Source organism: Pangasianodon hypophthalmus, chromosome 18 (assembly GCF_027358585.1).
Source record: "Pangasianodon hypophthalmus isolate fPanHyp1 chromosome 18, fPanHyp1.pri, whole genome shotgun sequence".
NCBI classification, from domain to species: domain Eukaryota; kingdom Metazoa; phylum Chordata; class Actinopteri; order Siluriformes; family Pangasiidae; genus Pangasianodon; species Pangasianodon hypophthalmus.
Window position 1 is genome coordinate 9003398 of NC_069727.1, and position 16459 is coordinate 9019856.

At 37.4% G+C, this 16459-nt stretch overlaps 1 protein-coding gene across 3 annotated transcripts; it reads right to left on the minus strand.

Annotated features, from left to right (window-relative positions):
* Positions 1-579: 579 nt before the first annotated feature.
* Positions 580-16070, minus strand: LOC113531821 (GEN1 Holliday junction 5' flap endonuclease). 3 transcript variants are annotated; one of them, XM_026922739.3, is made up of 14 exons: positions 15932-16070; positions 12423-12585; positions 11961-12165; positions 11021-11197; positions 9731-9841; positions 9549-9622; positions 8686-8771; positions 8248-8398; positions 6859-6895; positions 6696-6776; positions 6411-6541; positions 5678-5739; positions 4906-5055; positions 580-1977 (listed from the first exon to the last, which is right to left on the minus strand). In XM_026922739.3, the coding sequence occupies exons 2-14, from the start codon at positions 12581-12583 to the stop codon at positions 707-709; spliced, it is 2697 nt and encodes an 898-aa protein (XP_026778540.3). In that variant the 5' UTR covers positions 12584-12585; positions 15932-16070; the 3' UTR covers positions 580-706. The 3 variants fall into 3 exon arrangements, with proteins under 3 accessions (XP_026778540.3, XP_026778538.3, XP_053097885.1); XM_026922737.3 differs by lacking the exon at positions 15932-16070 and adding an exon at positions 14492-14766; XM_053241910.1 differs by lacking the exon at positions 15932-16070 and adding an exon at positions 14492-14766 and having other exon boundaries at positions 12423-12610.
* Between the last annotated feature and the right edge of the window lie 389 nt (positions 16071-16459).

Here is a 16459-nt window from a genome sequence, read left to right on the forward strand (position 1 = left end):
AATTTCCCTCAGGATCAATAAAGTTTCTATCTATCTATCTATCTATCTATCTATCTATCTACTATTGCTACTACTACTACTAATAATAATTAATAATGCTTTAAGTAACTATAGGCTACTTTGGAGTGTGCAGTGAAAATAAAAAAAATAAATAAATAAATCTGACCATCTAACAGCTAGTGTGAATGCTGCAGCTGTCCATGCGCTCTTTCCGTACAGACCTCTCAAAGCTTTCATGTCTGAAAAGGTGTGCAACATGTCACTACATGGGCTGAGGAAAGACCAACACCGTGTGTGTAATAAAAGTTCACCATGTTTAAGGGATCTGGGTGAGGAAAAGGAAGCGACACATTTCAGCTTTTTTTTTTTTTTTTTTTTTTTTAGCATCCTTAGTACTCGGCTGTTACTTCATGTCAAAATCAACACATGGCCTGGCAGCTCAGCAAGAAGATGAAAAGATGTTAATCCAAATAATCCTCAAGTTTGTCCTGTGATTGCTTTACTGAGTTTATACTGAAAAATAATTAGAATACACTGAGAGATGTGGAAATGTTTGGCATATATTAAAAAGACAAACCAAACTTGCAACCCAAACTTTATTAAAATGCACATTTTTTGCACAAACATGCAATGATAATCCGTTACAATCAATTATTATTAAAAACAGTCAGATTACATATATTAGCAATGACTAAATGCATTATTTTTATTTGTTAAATTTAAGTTTCAGCCTCTCTGCTAGTGGCAAAGGGCTACAAATCGAAGCGTCTGAATCATCATCACTCTTTTTGCTGCATGTCTGTGTTATGGGATTTGTTCTTGAGAAGCCCATATTGTGTGGTTGTTTTTCAGGGGTTGTGGAGTCTGACCCGTGATGTGTGTCTACAGAATTTGAAAACATATTGTTGTCCTGTTTAACGAGTTGTTGTGCTAGGACAGTTTTTTGTACAATCCGAGGTTTAGGCTTGAGATTGGCTTTCAGTTTGCTTTGTTGTTGTTTGGTTAGGGGCTGATTCTCCACGTCACTGTCATCACTGGAAGAACCTTGTCTTCTACAAACACTCTTCTTACATGCACTTTCTTTATTTGTCTGCTCAGGATCGATGGATGGTCTGTTGAAGTGTTTCGGTTTAACAAATTTGTATTTCAGTGGCACTGGGACAGGGCAGGAATCTTTGGACCGCTGTGTTTTTGGGAATGTTTTATCCTTTGAATCAGGAGCTAAAGTGTTAATTCTGCTACGCCCTGATTTTTGATACCATGAGTGATCTGGTACTTTAGGATTCTCAGACAATGGCTTGTGACCTAAATCAGTGTATTTGAGTTCAGAACCAACACTCTGAACTTTGGATTCTTTCTCTTCGTTATTCTGAGAACCAGAACACTTCATGATGTTTCTCAAATGGACTCGTTCCCTCAGTGAACACTCTGAAAGTCGGTCAGTCTTTGGAGCTGCTAATTCTACACAATCTGACTGAACAGCAGTAGATGAGCCACGGCCTTCAATTTTGGTTCCATCGTCTGATTTGTTCTCTGGTTGAGGATCAGCTTTACTGTGCTGAGACTGAGGAGATGCGGCAGCAGTGAAGGACAAAGCATCCCAGTCTATGCTACTCAAGTGAAGCTGATCAATCACTACAGATACTGAAAGGGAACTCTGGGCCTGTGATAATGTTTCTGTATGGCAGGGTGAAGCTAGAACCTCTGGTTGTTTTCTAAATGAGGAGAGAGGGGCACCAGAGGCTGACTGGTTTTCAAGACAATTAGAGTGTTTAGTGAGTTTTGATGCAGTAGTTAGTGTGGCAGTGGAACAGTGGTCAGCATCAGACTCTAATACAGTTATCGTCCGTAAGTCTTTCCCTGAGGATACGAGGGGGTCAGGATGTGAAGAACCTTTCAGTGACATCTGAGCAAAAAGATCGGACACTCCATCAGAAGAAACAACTGGCTTCTCTTTCTCTGCCTTCGGTTTCTTTTCTGTTGACAGCAGACCAACAAAGACAAGAAAATTTTTTTTAAACATAAACTTGCATAAAATTCAGTGTCTAAAATGCACCATAATACATTTTTAAAAATTAGGTTATTCTTAGGTTATGTAATCAATTTGGAAGAAAACTACATTATTTCCTCAAATAAACTCACAAGCCAACAATTTTGGCACCTAAACTGGATGTCAAAACACAGTAAAATCTATGTATCTGAGGTTCTTTCTTGTAAACATCACACCGGCCTTAGCTTATAACGAATCCACTTTTGCTAAAAGCTATATAGCTAATGCATATAAATATTTGCCTGAGGTATCAGATCACAAATACAGAATTTCAGAATTTCCACTTGGCTGAAAAAATACTTAAATTTTAAGTTATATGATCAAGGACAGAGTTCTCAAAGTGGTGTCCAGGGACCACCCAGGGTCTGTGTAGAAAGGACAGGGGGTCCATGATTTTTTATTTTTTTAAATATTTGATTATATTGGTGAAAATTCCAATCCATAATTGTCACAAAAGTTATATTTATTACTGAGTTGTTATAGTTATTAGCTTGTTTGACATGAATAGAAGGGGTTTAATCCAAACCTTAATAATCAAAAAACAAATAGGCCTTATAAATAACTTACGGCAGCCGTTACAAAATTTGCCCCAGACTTGCTTTTTTTTTAAACATGTTTTCGTTAATAACTTGCAAAGTATACATTCTATAAAGATGGTATTTATATATAATTTTTGATGTAATAAAAAAAAATTGATCTGCAATTAAAATTGGCTGTAATCTGTAATGATATTAATGGTAACTGGCAAAGAAAATAAAAAAATTTGGTGGTACCTGTGTTTGAACCCCCCACAAAACCCTACTTCTGTCAACCTGGATCAAGCTCCAAATTTTATGAGACATTTAGACTTACTTCATCTTACAAATGAGTGAAAATTTGGTGTGTTATGCCCCATTACAAAGAAATTGCAAAAAACAAAACAAAACAAACAAAAAAAAGAATCTATCAATTTTGTACTTTTGCAAAAATATATACAGGAATGTAAATAGAAATATAGATAGTGCATTGAAATAGACATTTCACCATTTCTAGCTAAACAAAAAAACAGAACTGTCCTTTCAAATTGAGCACAATTTAATAATTCATACTGGTGTGGTTCCAACCCCTGGTTGATTTGGCATGGAATCACCTGAATAGAACTGAAGTGGGGGACAAAGAGAGACAGACAGATAGACAGACAGAAAGACAGACAGACAGACAGACAGACAGACGGTGTGTGTGTCACAGGCCAATGGAAGAGGGTTAAATGGACAGGGACTCCTGTACAACACCTTGTGTTAATCAAAGCGTTTGAGTGCAGAATGATTGCTGGGATCTGACTGTGTAAGTGTGAGGGGTTAGCGAGCCAAACACCAGCGGGTGTCACAATCACAGCTTTAGGCTTTGATCTCTGCCACTTCACAGAAGGAAAAGCACATTTACTTAACCACCCAAGAAATTCTCAGGGTCACTGGTTGCCAGGTACACAGCACCCTGCTTCACTAACAAGGTCACTGATGTATTAACTAGTTTAAGTATCAGCAAACGAAATAAACAATTTCATACAGTACTTTAATGCTTTAAATACAATGCCCTCCACAACTATTTGCCCGCTTTTAAATAAATAAATAAATAAATAAATAAACAAATAAATAAGGAAACTGCACCAAACTGGTTGTGTAAAATAAACATTAGACACAATAATTAAACTTTTCCACTCATACAACATAAAGTATTTCTGTTTTAGTTATCTTTTTCTAAAAAAAAAAAAAAAAAAAAAAAAAAGTTATTAGAACTATTAGAACACCCCTAAGGAATATTTTAAATAAATGCAATCAAATTGTCATTCTTAAAATACTTATTTTACAATTGCTCTCAGTATTCAAGAACTGAGAACATCTTACAAAATGCAACGTCTGAACTTCACAAACCGTCATTAGAACTACAGTTGGCACCATGTGTTGGTCAGATGAGACCAAAATAAGTCTTTTTGGTCTACCATAGCATCAGCATGTTTGGCAAAAAAGGAGAATGCACACAAGGAGAAGCCCCTGATATCACACTGTAAAATATGTTGGTGGATCACTGATGCTTTGGGGCTGTTTTGTGGCTGGTGGCTCTTATGAACATTGATCATGGATTCTACTATGTACCAGATATGATATTTCAGCCCAAATTCTGGTTGCTTGCCTCTGCCAGGAGATTCAGACTTGACCATTGATAGAGCTTTCCATAATAATATATAGAAATTTCCAAATTAACACAGAAATGGTTAAAGAAACACAAATTCAATGTTTTGCGATGACCAGCTCATGACCAACCTGTGGTGTGAATTTAAGAAGGATGTCCACATGTGCACAAACCGTAGAATATTAAAGAGCTTAAAATGTTCTGCATGAAGACCCCTTTACAAGTATCTCTGACTTCACTAGACATTACAGGAAGACAATCAGTGCTGTTACTCTCTCCTGGGCAGGGTTTACCAAATATTAATTGTAAGGGTGCCAATAATTTTCAAATCAGTGTAGAAAGAATTGCACTACTTAAAAAACCTGTGGTTAAATGGTCTCAAATGGGCTCAAAATAATCATGTATTGCATGTGTTACTTTTTAATATATTAATTTTGGATCATCATGAAGGGAGCCGATAATTCTGGCACTCATAATTAGAAGAAGCACAAGTATTGAATAGTGTGCATGCAATGATACGCATTATTTAGGATGCCAGATTTTGCTGAATTCAGATGCTTGACAAGCCACAAACAGAAATGTGTGAGCTGTTTTGGCCTGCTCTCCTGAAAGCAGTTTAAAGCAGTTTAAAGCAGTTGAGACTGTGATGAATTGACTGTGTGAACGAAGGACAAACAGGGACATACTCTTTAATTTGTTGTCCTTGGCCTCTGCTGTTTCCTTGTGGAAGAGCTGGACAATGTCTGGGAAAGCCACAGTAAACAGGTTTTCCTCTTCCACAGTCCTCACTACATCCGACTCCTCCTGAGGGCAGTCCTCAGGAAATACATAATGATCTGCACCAATAACAAAACGCACACAAGACATTTAACGTCTCAAAATCATTTAACGTCTCAAAATCATCAAATCGCCAAACTAACAGCTACTTTTCACATTAGAGGTTAAATGACACAAAAAAAACCCACAAGACTAGTTACACAGTCATGATGGTCTATTTTTTTTTAATTTAAGCAATAACCATTCAGACGCTATGTAGAGAATGAGATCATTTGTATTTATATTATCCTTCATTTTAAAATGTGTCCTTTATGTTTTAAATGTGTTGCATGGGTTAGGTGTGTGCAGGACGTAAGGAGTCAAAGTTCACAGTTTCCACAGGAAGCAACTTTAGCACATCAGGATGTTACATTTGTTCCATCACCTGCAACCCACAAATCACACCACTAATCTCCTTCACGTCTGCTTTCACAACAAGACACTAACAAGAGCAACAGTGACACTTGTCACACGTCCAGAGCTAGAGACTCACAGCTCTGTCTGAAAATAAATATTTTAAAATCTGCAAAGCTGGCCAACTACTAATGTGCTGGACACTAACTAGATTCCCCTTGAGGCAAGAAGCATCAGTATTTGACCATAAATATTTATATTTTAGGTTTACAAGATGGAAGATCTCACCTGGTTTACGCCACATGATTTCAAAGCAGGAGATACCATTCCTTATGCGCCGCTTGTATATTCTGTATAAACAAATTGGATCCAAATTACTGATTAGGTATCCATAAAGATAATTAGTTGAAAAAATTTTGACTTGTACTTTGAATTGTTTTTGTCATAATTTTCATAATTTCCAGCCTGTTGGAGCTACAAAGTGGAGAAAAAAAAACATGGACGCCTCCATGAAAGTGTGTGTTTTGTTAACAACAAGCTAGCCACCTAACATTAGTGATCATGAGTGTATGATGAATTTCCTTTCCCAAAACAATGATCTGTATGGTCAGTGTTATAGATTTAACCATCTGATGTCTCTGTATTGATTACTCTACAGTAAATACTACTATAAACACATTTAATGTGGTGATATTTTATTTACTGTTGAGCAGCCATGTTGATTTGGTTAGGAAAACCTTCTCGAGTTTTCAAGAAGGAATTCCAAGATGAGGAGGCGTTTTAATTGTTTTTTCCACTACAGAGCTCAGAAGTTCTGAGTTACAAGCATTAACTGTAAAACAGGAGTTTAGCTTGATAGCATTCTTACACCCTAACCAATGAGTATTAGCATGCGGATATGTTTTTCATTGGACTACAGAGTACTTCTGTAAGTCATTCTGGATAAGGGAATCTGCTAAATTCTAAAAATAATTTGAAGCAAATGAAAGAAAAATGACTAAATTTCATGTGCAGCACAAACCGAATGGGTTGTATCTGTGTTGATGATTGTGTCCCTTGACTTCTGTTCATAAGTTCAGTGTAGGTCATCAGCGCAAGAACTTTCTCGCTGGTGTAATGTTTGGGCCACTCCATCTTGTCCAGAGCAAAATTCTGACAGGCATAACAATAAATAAAAAATAAGTACAATTGTAGATGCTTCAATATCTATAAGCATTACAAAATTAACCTACATTACAAAAGTGTGATGTGTATTAAAATCATAGCCGTTATTATGGTACACAGAACAGACAGAATCCAGAGAGACCTGCATGAGGAGTAGGTTGGGTTTCCGTCTTTTAAAACTATTAACAGCTTTGTCCTTTGGAACCAGAAATTCATTGATGATCTGATAGACAAGAGAAATTATACAAGTTATACTAATTTCACAATAAATGATCCAAATTATAGAGCGTGTTAACGGTACTCACCTCTGTGAAAGGGAACATATCACAGGCCAGGGTTTTCCTATCAGCGGTCATTGTAAAAAAAAAACAAAAAAAAAAACAAACCAAAACATTGAACATTACTGAATATATTTTAAATGCATGCATAAGAACAAACATACAAGGACACAGGAATTTTAAAGGTTGCAGGAAAATAAACCTATTAATTCCCTGCAAAAACTCCGAAGACATTGTAGGCCGTCATGATAACACAATAATTGCTGATGATTAATCATCTTATACATAATTGAATTTAATGATGTCTTTTCTGTTAATGACAAAAACAAGCATTTACTGAACTTAAACATATTGGTGAATTAAATTTATTTGCAAAGGGAAGACATCGCACAAATAACTTACAATAAAATACACAATAAAATACACAAAGAGCTTATTGGAATGTGTCAGATTGTCCAAAAGTGTTGATAATTTTATAGTAATGCCCTCGTTCTAATATGTTATGGTTTCTATGGTAACATCATGGAAGATTAAAACAGGTTAAAAACGTGTAACTGTTGAAATGGTGACAGTTTCTGTAAAGAGAGGTTTGTTTAGCAATTTTGGAAGGAGTCTCCAGTGTCAGGGCTTTGTAACAGTGTAAGAGCTAAAGCTGTTTAAGTTTTCTACTACGGGAAAGTCTTAGCGAGTTTAGTGAATTGGGGTTTCTCTTTAGCATGACAAGCTGCATTTTTGCTCTTTTAAACATAACAGGAGAGAAAGCAGGCTGGTGAGGCAGTGGCTGGTTATAACTGATATAATGAGAGTGATAACAGGAACTAACTTGTTTAGTGGAAATGTGACAATATTAAATGTAACTATGAAGGCTCAAAAGTATGACATGTCATTCTTTAATAAGCAAAAATTAGTATTAGTATTGGCAAATAATAATCTTCAATGATTATTGATTCATTGATTATTTCGCTGTAACAGCATATGCCATTGTGTTTTATTTTATTCACCTAATAAAATAAATCTTTTCATCTACTGCACATTTTGGATTTAGTAACAGTGACTAAGTTACAGCTAAGTATATCTATGGTCCCTGACAAAACAGCTACAAATTGTTCAATGATCAAAGCCTTTGACTTGATTATATCAAGAAATTAATTGAAAAAGAACATCATGTTTACTGACTATGTATACTTTATTAGTGTACAGTATGAGGAAACTTTGGAATAGGAAATCTAAAGATTAATTCTCAAATAATCATGTAATTAGACAATTATATATGAATTGTGACAGGCTTAAGATATTGCTTCTTTTCCATACTTATCATAGTTACACATAGTAATTTCATATTTTCAGCTTCTATCGAGTTTGTTCAAATATTTATATCTTTGTATCTTAATCTGTGCTAAAACATATATAACTCACTTTTTGATGACTGTTTCGACAGAAGAGGCCTGGCGAGCGTGCTCAGTGCGGTGCCAGTCACAGGGACACTGCGAGTCATAGTCCTGAGGCTGACAGAACTTCTCACTGTCACAGAACACACAGCCACTGCGCTCATGAGCTTTAGCAGAACCTGCAGCATCCGGGAGAAAGAAAGAAGAGAGAGAATTACATCATGTGAGTGTAAAGTAATGCAGACAGATGACAAATTAAAGGAAAAAAAAAAAACATTGTGTCTTAGTAAGGTGTTGGACGCAAACCATGCCCTGATAGCATTACATAGCCACCTATTATTCCTTTAATTTGACACCCATCTATAATATTTTCTTCTATTTTTAGATAAAATGGGCAGTTCTTGGTGGTTTGGGAATATCACTTATGAATTGTGATAGTTAGATGTATATTGTGTGGTAACCTCACCGGGGTGCCGACACACCAGGCAGTGGGTGACCTTCTTCACAGCAAACTCCTGAGTCTCGGAATCAGATTTCCTCCAATCACTGAATCTATGAGAATACAGATAATAATGCACAAAATGAGTCTTTTTTTTTTTCTTTAATGAAACCTCTTGCCATATTTCCATCCTGGACTATTATATGAATGTTCAAATCAGGGAGCAACAAGATGACAATCAGAACGGCACAAGGCAAACACACAGTCCTGTCTATTTAATCATTCTATGATTGATTCTACGAATTTGTAAAACAAAATGTAGATGTATTGTGTTCCTGGGCTCCCAAGTGGTACAAGGAAAAGTGTTCACCCTATCGCCTTGAGATCGGGAGTTCGAATCCTGATGATGCTACAGCCATCCGTGGCTGGCAGACCAAGGGAGCAAAACTGACCATGCTCTCAGGGTGGGAGGGGCATACTCCCTCTCTCTTGTCAATCAGAGCGATACTAGCCAATCAGGGGCATCTGTGAGCTCAAGAGGGGAAATGGCGTTTTCCTCTGAGTGTGTTACACTGGCCTGTGAGGCAATGTGAAAAGATGCGGTGGCATCACGTGTCTCAGAGAAAACACTTGCCTTCACCCTTCCTGCTTGGTAGCTGTTGTGTGATAGGTGAGAGCTACCTAATGAGTAGAATTAGCAAATGACTAAATTGGAAGAAAATGGAGGTTTTTTTTATATATATATATAAAGAAAAAAGACCCTACTAACAGTAGGTTCACCTCTATGGACCTACTATTCTTTGAATAATGGCAACTATAAAAAAAAACCTCCTGTTATCGTGTGAAGCATTCAGTTATAAAAGCCTAATTAGAAATCTTTGTGCACCTACTTCTGAAGAAGAGTTGTTTCTTTTAAATTCTGTATTAATTTAAGAGCTTGTTCTTTCCCGACACCTGGAACACCCTGCAGTCACAAAAAAAAATGCAATTAGCTTAAAGTATTCTCTCAAATGGCTATCATGTACATGTCCAAGGTTTAAAATTCCAGATCTCTGTGTTATCTTTAGTATACTTTAGGTATATAATCACAGCCAAGGAGCACAGCCAGGCCCACGAGTGTCTCTCGCTTCAGCTGCAGCTCCGTCTCAACTCTGGACATCTTATAGCAGTCTATCTGAGGGTCCTGATGTGAGAGATAGAAACAGATAGAGAGAGAGGCAGAACACAGTAAATGAGTGAATAGATCATTTTACATTGTGAGTGAGCATTGTGAGTGAAATCTTCACTGTAATACATAAAGTAATATATTCTTTACAAAGACGGGTACGAGTAAGACGTTGCAGGTCTGATAATATCTAATCAGTGAATAAAAACAATGACAATGTAAATACCAATAGAAAAAAAATGTGTGTATGCAAAAATCAGCTTCTGATTTGATATTTACAAAAGAGCTTGAATTCGAAAGCTTGTATTTGAAGACTATGTTAAAAAAAGGTTTCTGTTACAATTAGCATCAAACATACACTAGCAGATGTTCAGGACTTGATGTGACTATCACAATTCAGTCTTTCTCCTTTCTGAAAATGACAAAAGAAGCTTTCAAAGCCTTTTTATCTCCTAACCTGATTAGAGATTTGTGCATTAACAAGAACAGTCCAGTGTCTCTCAAGAACTTGTTCAGGATGTGTTTAAAGGTGCAACAGTTGTTTTTTGCCTTAATGAATTATTAATTTTTCTCAGATAATGGTTTAAGCCATGGTCTCAGGACAAGAGTATTACATGTCTAAAGGAAACCTGTCTGGGAAAACTGCCCTCTAGTCCAGAATGCTTGATTGGGTTTGGATGGGCCTTCTGTCAGCCTTTTTATAGACGCTCCCCAACACCCCTTCACTCCGCCCTCAGCTAACATGCTAATACCACATCTTAGAGTTCATAAGAACTTATTACAAAGAAAAAAAGGACAGCGACTGCACTTGTGAACATCCTCAGAAATTATTATGAGCTGAATTTTGTGTGTTTATATTGTTATATAGTGCACTCGAAAGTGATGCCATGAGAATTCTTGCTTTACCGTGCAGTGACAGTAAAGTTGTATCTATCTAACGCTAACTGTAGTTGAACTATTATGGGTTCTGGGGAGGAGCTTCGTTTTCATGGCCAAGAAATCAGGCAGGCTCAGGGAGTTTAAAAAATAAGAATTCAAATCTTATTCGGCTCCACCTACTTAACTGTTAGAAACATAATCTTGTTACATTTTGACAAATAAAAGCAACTGAACTGTTTGTGAAAGGACACTAACTCCTTATTTCTGATGTGTGTGTATTTCATAATGACTCATAATTTACGATACATAACTAAGGACCTTTGTGTTCATGTTGAAGTTTCTGTAGACAGTTTGTGCGCCGTACAGGAAAGCATCCCCATCACTGGTAATGCAGCCATCCACCAAACCCTGCGCATCCAAAAACGCACACATCGCCTCTGCCTCACCCGCTGCAGACACCCACGGTATGCCTAGATAGTCTAACATCTCAGCACACTGAAAGACAGACAGACAGACATACAGGAGTATGTATTGCAAAGAAGATGCAGCAAAATTTCTCATAGACATGAACAGTTGGTCTGGTTATGTCACATTTATTTAATATTTTACTAGAACCTTTACATGCTTTTAAAACAGTCAGCTAACGTAACCTCAGATTAAAACAGTAATGTAGTTTAGTAATAAATATAAAACGAGGAATCATTTTGAAAACACAGAAAAATGACGCGTTGGACATCTAGGTGATAATTCTGAGAATGGGGGTGTTTACATGCATGGTAATAATTCCACTCTAACTGATTTTTACTAAACTTTACTGGACTTCAAGACAACTGGAAAGTTATTCAATGTATGTATAATGTATAACAAAAAAAAAAATAACAAAAAAAGCTCTTCTCTAACTTTGGGAGAAAAAATACTGACAGCTCAGAGAAGCACTATGATTTGTGAAATTTGCTGCCATCAAAACTCCATAAAATATTTACCAATAACTTGACTAACCTTCAGGAAATATAGGACACGATTAAGTAAACTATCGTTTGTGTATATTCAGCTAATTAAGTGCAGTGTTTATCAACATGAATTTGTTACTTAAAACTTCATGTAAAAAGTACTGATCCCGCCACCTGTAGTATCCACCGTCTAATTAGAGTAACTCATTTAGAACTACTTATTTTCTCTATTCTGTACATGTAAACCCACTCAAGGACGCCTCTGACACTCATTTCCTTCTCTCACAGTACACACAAACACACACTACCTCTCTAAGCACAGCTTTAAAGCGTCCTCTGCTGGTGTTTTTGGCTGTTGCTGGTTTCGGGACACTCTTGGTTTTACTTCCACGGAAGGCCATCCCTGTTCTCTTGCTCATAGTCTCTGCCTTAATCTTGGGAGCTTCTCCTTCCATAACAAAAACCAGCTTGATGCCCATCCGAAGGAGGGAAGATGCACGAAAAAACAAATTGCTGCAAGAACATTTTAAGAATTCAGTTAGAAGAACTGAGGGAAGTCAATTAGTTTCACCAAGCAGCACCTGGAAGCTATATGAATAAATTTCACATGGTTCTGAATGTGTGTGTTACTTCAGTGCATTGTTTGTGGAACAGATTAAATATAGCATTGAACTAAACTTGACATTTAGGAAATAAGACCAGAAAAGACAATAAATCAATTTGCTCATGAAAATGATCTTGATTCTGCAAACAAAACAATTTGTTCCTACCGTAGATGAGGTTTTGTGACTTTGCCCATCATGGCTTGGACGTGCTGGGCTTCACAGATCCACAGACTGAGATCCACAGCCAGAGTTTTCCCTGAGAGACTGTACAACGGGACAGATTCCTTCACCGGACTCAGGATTGACCACAGATCATTCACCCCCATGACTGATGAGGAAACAGAAGGACAAGTCTGAGACAAACAGAAGAGTTAAAAAAAAATACAGTTACAGTTATTACATGGCTGTTTTTCAGACCAACTGAGCTAACTAAATAAAGAACACTAGCCTATCTTATGTAGTCAGTCTATTTTCACTTTAGTTAACGGTTTCCTACATTAACCACAATACCATGTGACTACCTGCTAATAGTGGTGCCAGTGGGATTAAGCCCCTGCTTCATGTCTACCTAAAGAGTGAAGGCAAAAAGCGATGCAGTAGCACTTTAGTCCTTTAGCCTGTCCAGCTCTCTCATCTCTCTTCACCTCATCGGTACATTCTGCTCAAACCGATAAAGTTTTAATCCTTCAATTTTCAGGCCATCAACGCCATCATCTTGTAGATCTCTAATTAGTCAAGCCTCTACTTTGTACTGCATTCTGGAAATTTGCGCCCAGTGTTTGCTGTCTTCCACTATTTCTACAATTTCTCATTAATAAAAGAACAAAATTACTTCACTTTCACCAAGCATACATGCAACACGCAGCTGCTATGTGAGTGGCATTGTTTACATACTCGCTTGCGTATCTTATGCACATCTGGAGGATTAAAAGGCACATCCACCAGACGGCACGTCAGAGCCAGAACATCTCTGTCCATCTGGTTTCTACATCGAACTGTAATGTTTAGCGAGTTCATGCGCAGCAACGTTAAACAGACTTGAGAGCTTTGTTTCTCTATAAAACTTCGTGCCATTGGCGTGAACGTTGTCATGATCTGTGTCTCAAACCAAAAACTCTCACTGTACATTCAAACATATTTACTAATCTACAAAATCTAGAAGACTTCTACTCAAAGTGTATGTTTAAGAGATTTTTAAAATTGTTAGTTTTGTTTAATTTCTGGACAGTGTCACATGTCCCTATTTACACTGGTATTGCACCATGCGGAAGGGTCACGTTAATTTCTGAGGAAATGCACAAGCGACTTGACAAATGACCGCAGGACACACGCGGCAGCCATCTTGCATATGTGTATGCATATTCAAGTATAAATCAGCCTTTAGGACTGTGTTTGCAGACTGTGTTTTTGTCGTGTCCATTGCAACCTATTCAGTCTCTTCTACTTACAGTGTGTAGAGCATTACGAAAAGTATTTCTGCACTGGTTTGTGTACATGTCACCTGTATGTACACAAATAATGCTGAATGTGCTTTAAACAAAGTGTATGTGTAGATCACTGCATGTGCATTAAGCACAGTGTGTGTGTGTGTATCACTGCATGTGCATTAAGCACAGTGTATATGTGTGTGTGTGTGTGTGTGTGTAGTTCACTGCATGTGCATTAAGTGCAGTGTATGTGTGTGTATGTGTGTAGTTCACTGCATGTGCATTAAGCACAGTGTATATGTGTGTGTGTGTGTGTGTGTGTGTGTGTGGTTCACTGCATGTGCATTAAGTGCAGTGCATGTGTGTGTGTGTGTGTGTGTGTAGTTCACTGCATGTGCATTAAGCACAGTGTATATGTGTGTGTGTGTGTGTGTGTAGTTCACTGCATGTGCATTAAGTGCAGTGTATGTATGTGTGTGTCACTGCATGTGCATTAAGCACAGTGTATGTGTGTGTAGTTCACTGCATGTGCATTAAGCGCAGTGTCAGTGTGTGTGTGTGTGTGTGTGTGTATCACTGCATGTGCATTAAGCACAGTGTATATGTGTGTGTAGTTCACTGCATGTGCATTAAGCGCAGTGTCAGTGTGTGTGTGTGTGTAGTTCACTGCATGTGCATTAAGCACAGTGTATATGTGTGTGTAGTTCACTGCATGTGCATTAAGCGCAGTGTGTGTGTGTGTGTGTGTAGTTCACTGCATGTGCATTAAGCGCAGTCTGTGTGTGTGTGTGTGTGTGTGAGACCTACCGAGACTGGACTCTAACAATAAGCTACATGAAGCACAGTCTGCTCTGCTGCTCCGTTTCTAAACACACAGTTAAACATTAGCTGTAATGCTAAGTGTACTCTCTCTCTCTCTCGCTATATTAATTCATAAAGAACAGAACTGTGAGTGCAGAATTGCACCATAAACACAATAGAGATGATCGGAATATCCACAAGAGCTGTGTTTTGAATTTGATCTTCGGCGCCACAGCTCTAGCTCTCCTTCCTTAAGCCTGAGCGCCACACAGCGCCCCCCAGTGAGGCGGAGAGCTCCGGACTGTCTCCTCCACCCCGAGCGCAGGAAGTGACGTCAAACCAACATGGCTGCTCACAGCATGAACAGTAAACACTAGCACTGGATTTTTTTTCACCTCTTTGCATCTGTGTAAATTTTGTATGTTCAGAAAAAAAATTCTAATACTTTTATTATTATATTACTTTCCTTCAGCATTTGCTATTTCAGACCTGAATGTTACAAATTTTGAAAGATGTTTTTTCATTATTATTTCAGGCATACTGTTTTAGCCTTTTTTTTTTTTTTTTTTTTTTTTTAACTCATGGACAATCCATTTAGTTTTTAATATTTGATATTTAGACAGAATAAAAATTCAAATATCATGCAGGTTTAAGTAAAAAAAAAAGAAGAGAAAATCTAAAGAATCTGGATATGAGTATAAATACTTTATGCATGATTGGGTTAAATGAGTTATACTGTATGTACATGTATTAGCTTTAGATACATCAACATAAAGACATATTAACTGGCGAAATCTGTAACACTGACTCTACAGTTCACTGTTTTGAGGAGGAAACTACACATCACTCATTAGAGTTAGCTGGCTAGCTTGTTGCTAATAAAAGGTGAACAGGGAGGAGTGCATGTTTTTCCCCCACATGTTGTGATTTCAAAAACCAGTATAGAAAAGCCAGGCATGTAGAACCAACACTAGAACCAACACAGGATATTTCCTTACATTACATTGTAAAAGTATTTACTATTTTTAAATTAAAACATTTGAAAACAGTGTTTCACCTCTGTCATTTGTAGTTACATGACAGGTGTTAGTTTATCACTGGTGCTTTTGCTGTGTAAATATATCTTCCTCTTTGTAATTTTCAAATAGCTGTTCTTAACAATAAACTATCAGCCACAAAGTACAGACCATAGGCCAAAAAAACTCTGTGAATGTGATACACTGATCACTATTCAGGGGTTACTGTGGGGAAAAAACATAAATTAATTTGCTTTATAGTATAAATTCAGAAAGTATTCAGACACCTTCAGTTTTTGCACACAGCATGCACCTGAGATAAATCTAGAGTGCCTTCTCCAAGGGTCTGAATACTTATCAAAATGAGAGAGTTCAGTTTTTGATTTTTAATAAATCTGAAAATTGTCTGAAAAAAAAAATGTGTTCTCACTTTGTCATTGTGGATTATTGTGTGTAGATCACAGATTCCCAGCCCTGGTCCTGGAGAACCCCTTTATCCTGCACATCTTAGTGTTTCCTGCTCTAACACACCCAACTTCAATCAATGAGGACAGTTTTAATTAGCTGATTAGCTGAATATGGTGTGTTGGGAGCAGGGAAAACACTAAATATGTTGGACAGGAGGCACTCCAGGACCAGGGCTGGAAACCTGTGGTGTACACCGATGGCTAAAAAGTAAAGTTAATTTAGTTTATTATTTTTTTTTAAAGTTATAAAAAAAAATCTATAACACAATAAAGAGTGGGGAAAAAATAAAGGGGGCTGAATATTTTCCGAACCCACTGCATATTATTTTCTATATCAGCCTATCGAGTAAATTGGACAGTCTCCGTTGAAAACAGGTAAACGCAGTAACTCCGGCGCTTCTTGAACGCTGCATGATGCAGTTCCACGATGACGTGTCTCTAGTCTGCAGAGGCGGAAGTAGATGTGTAGCTGCTGCTGCTGCTCGGCCACC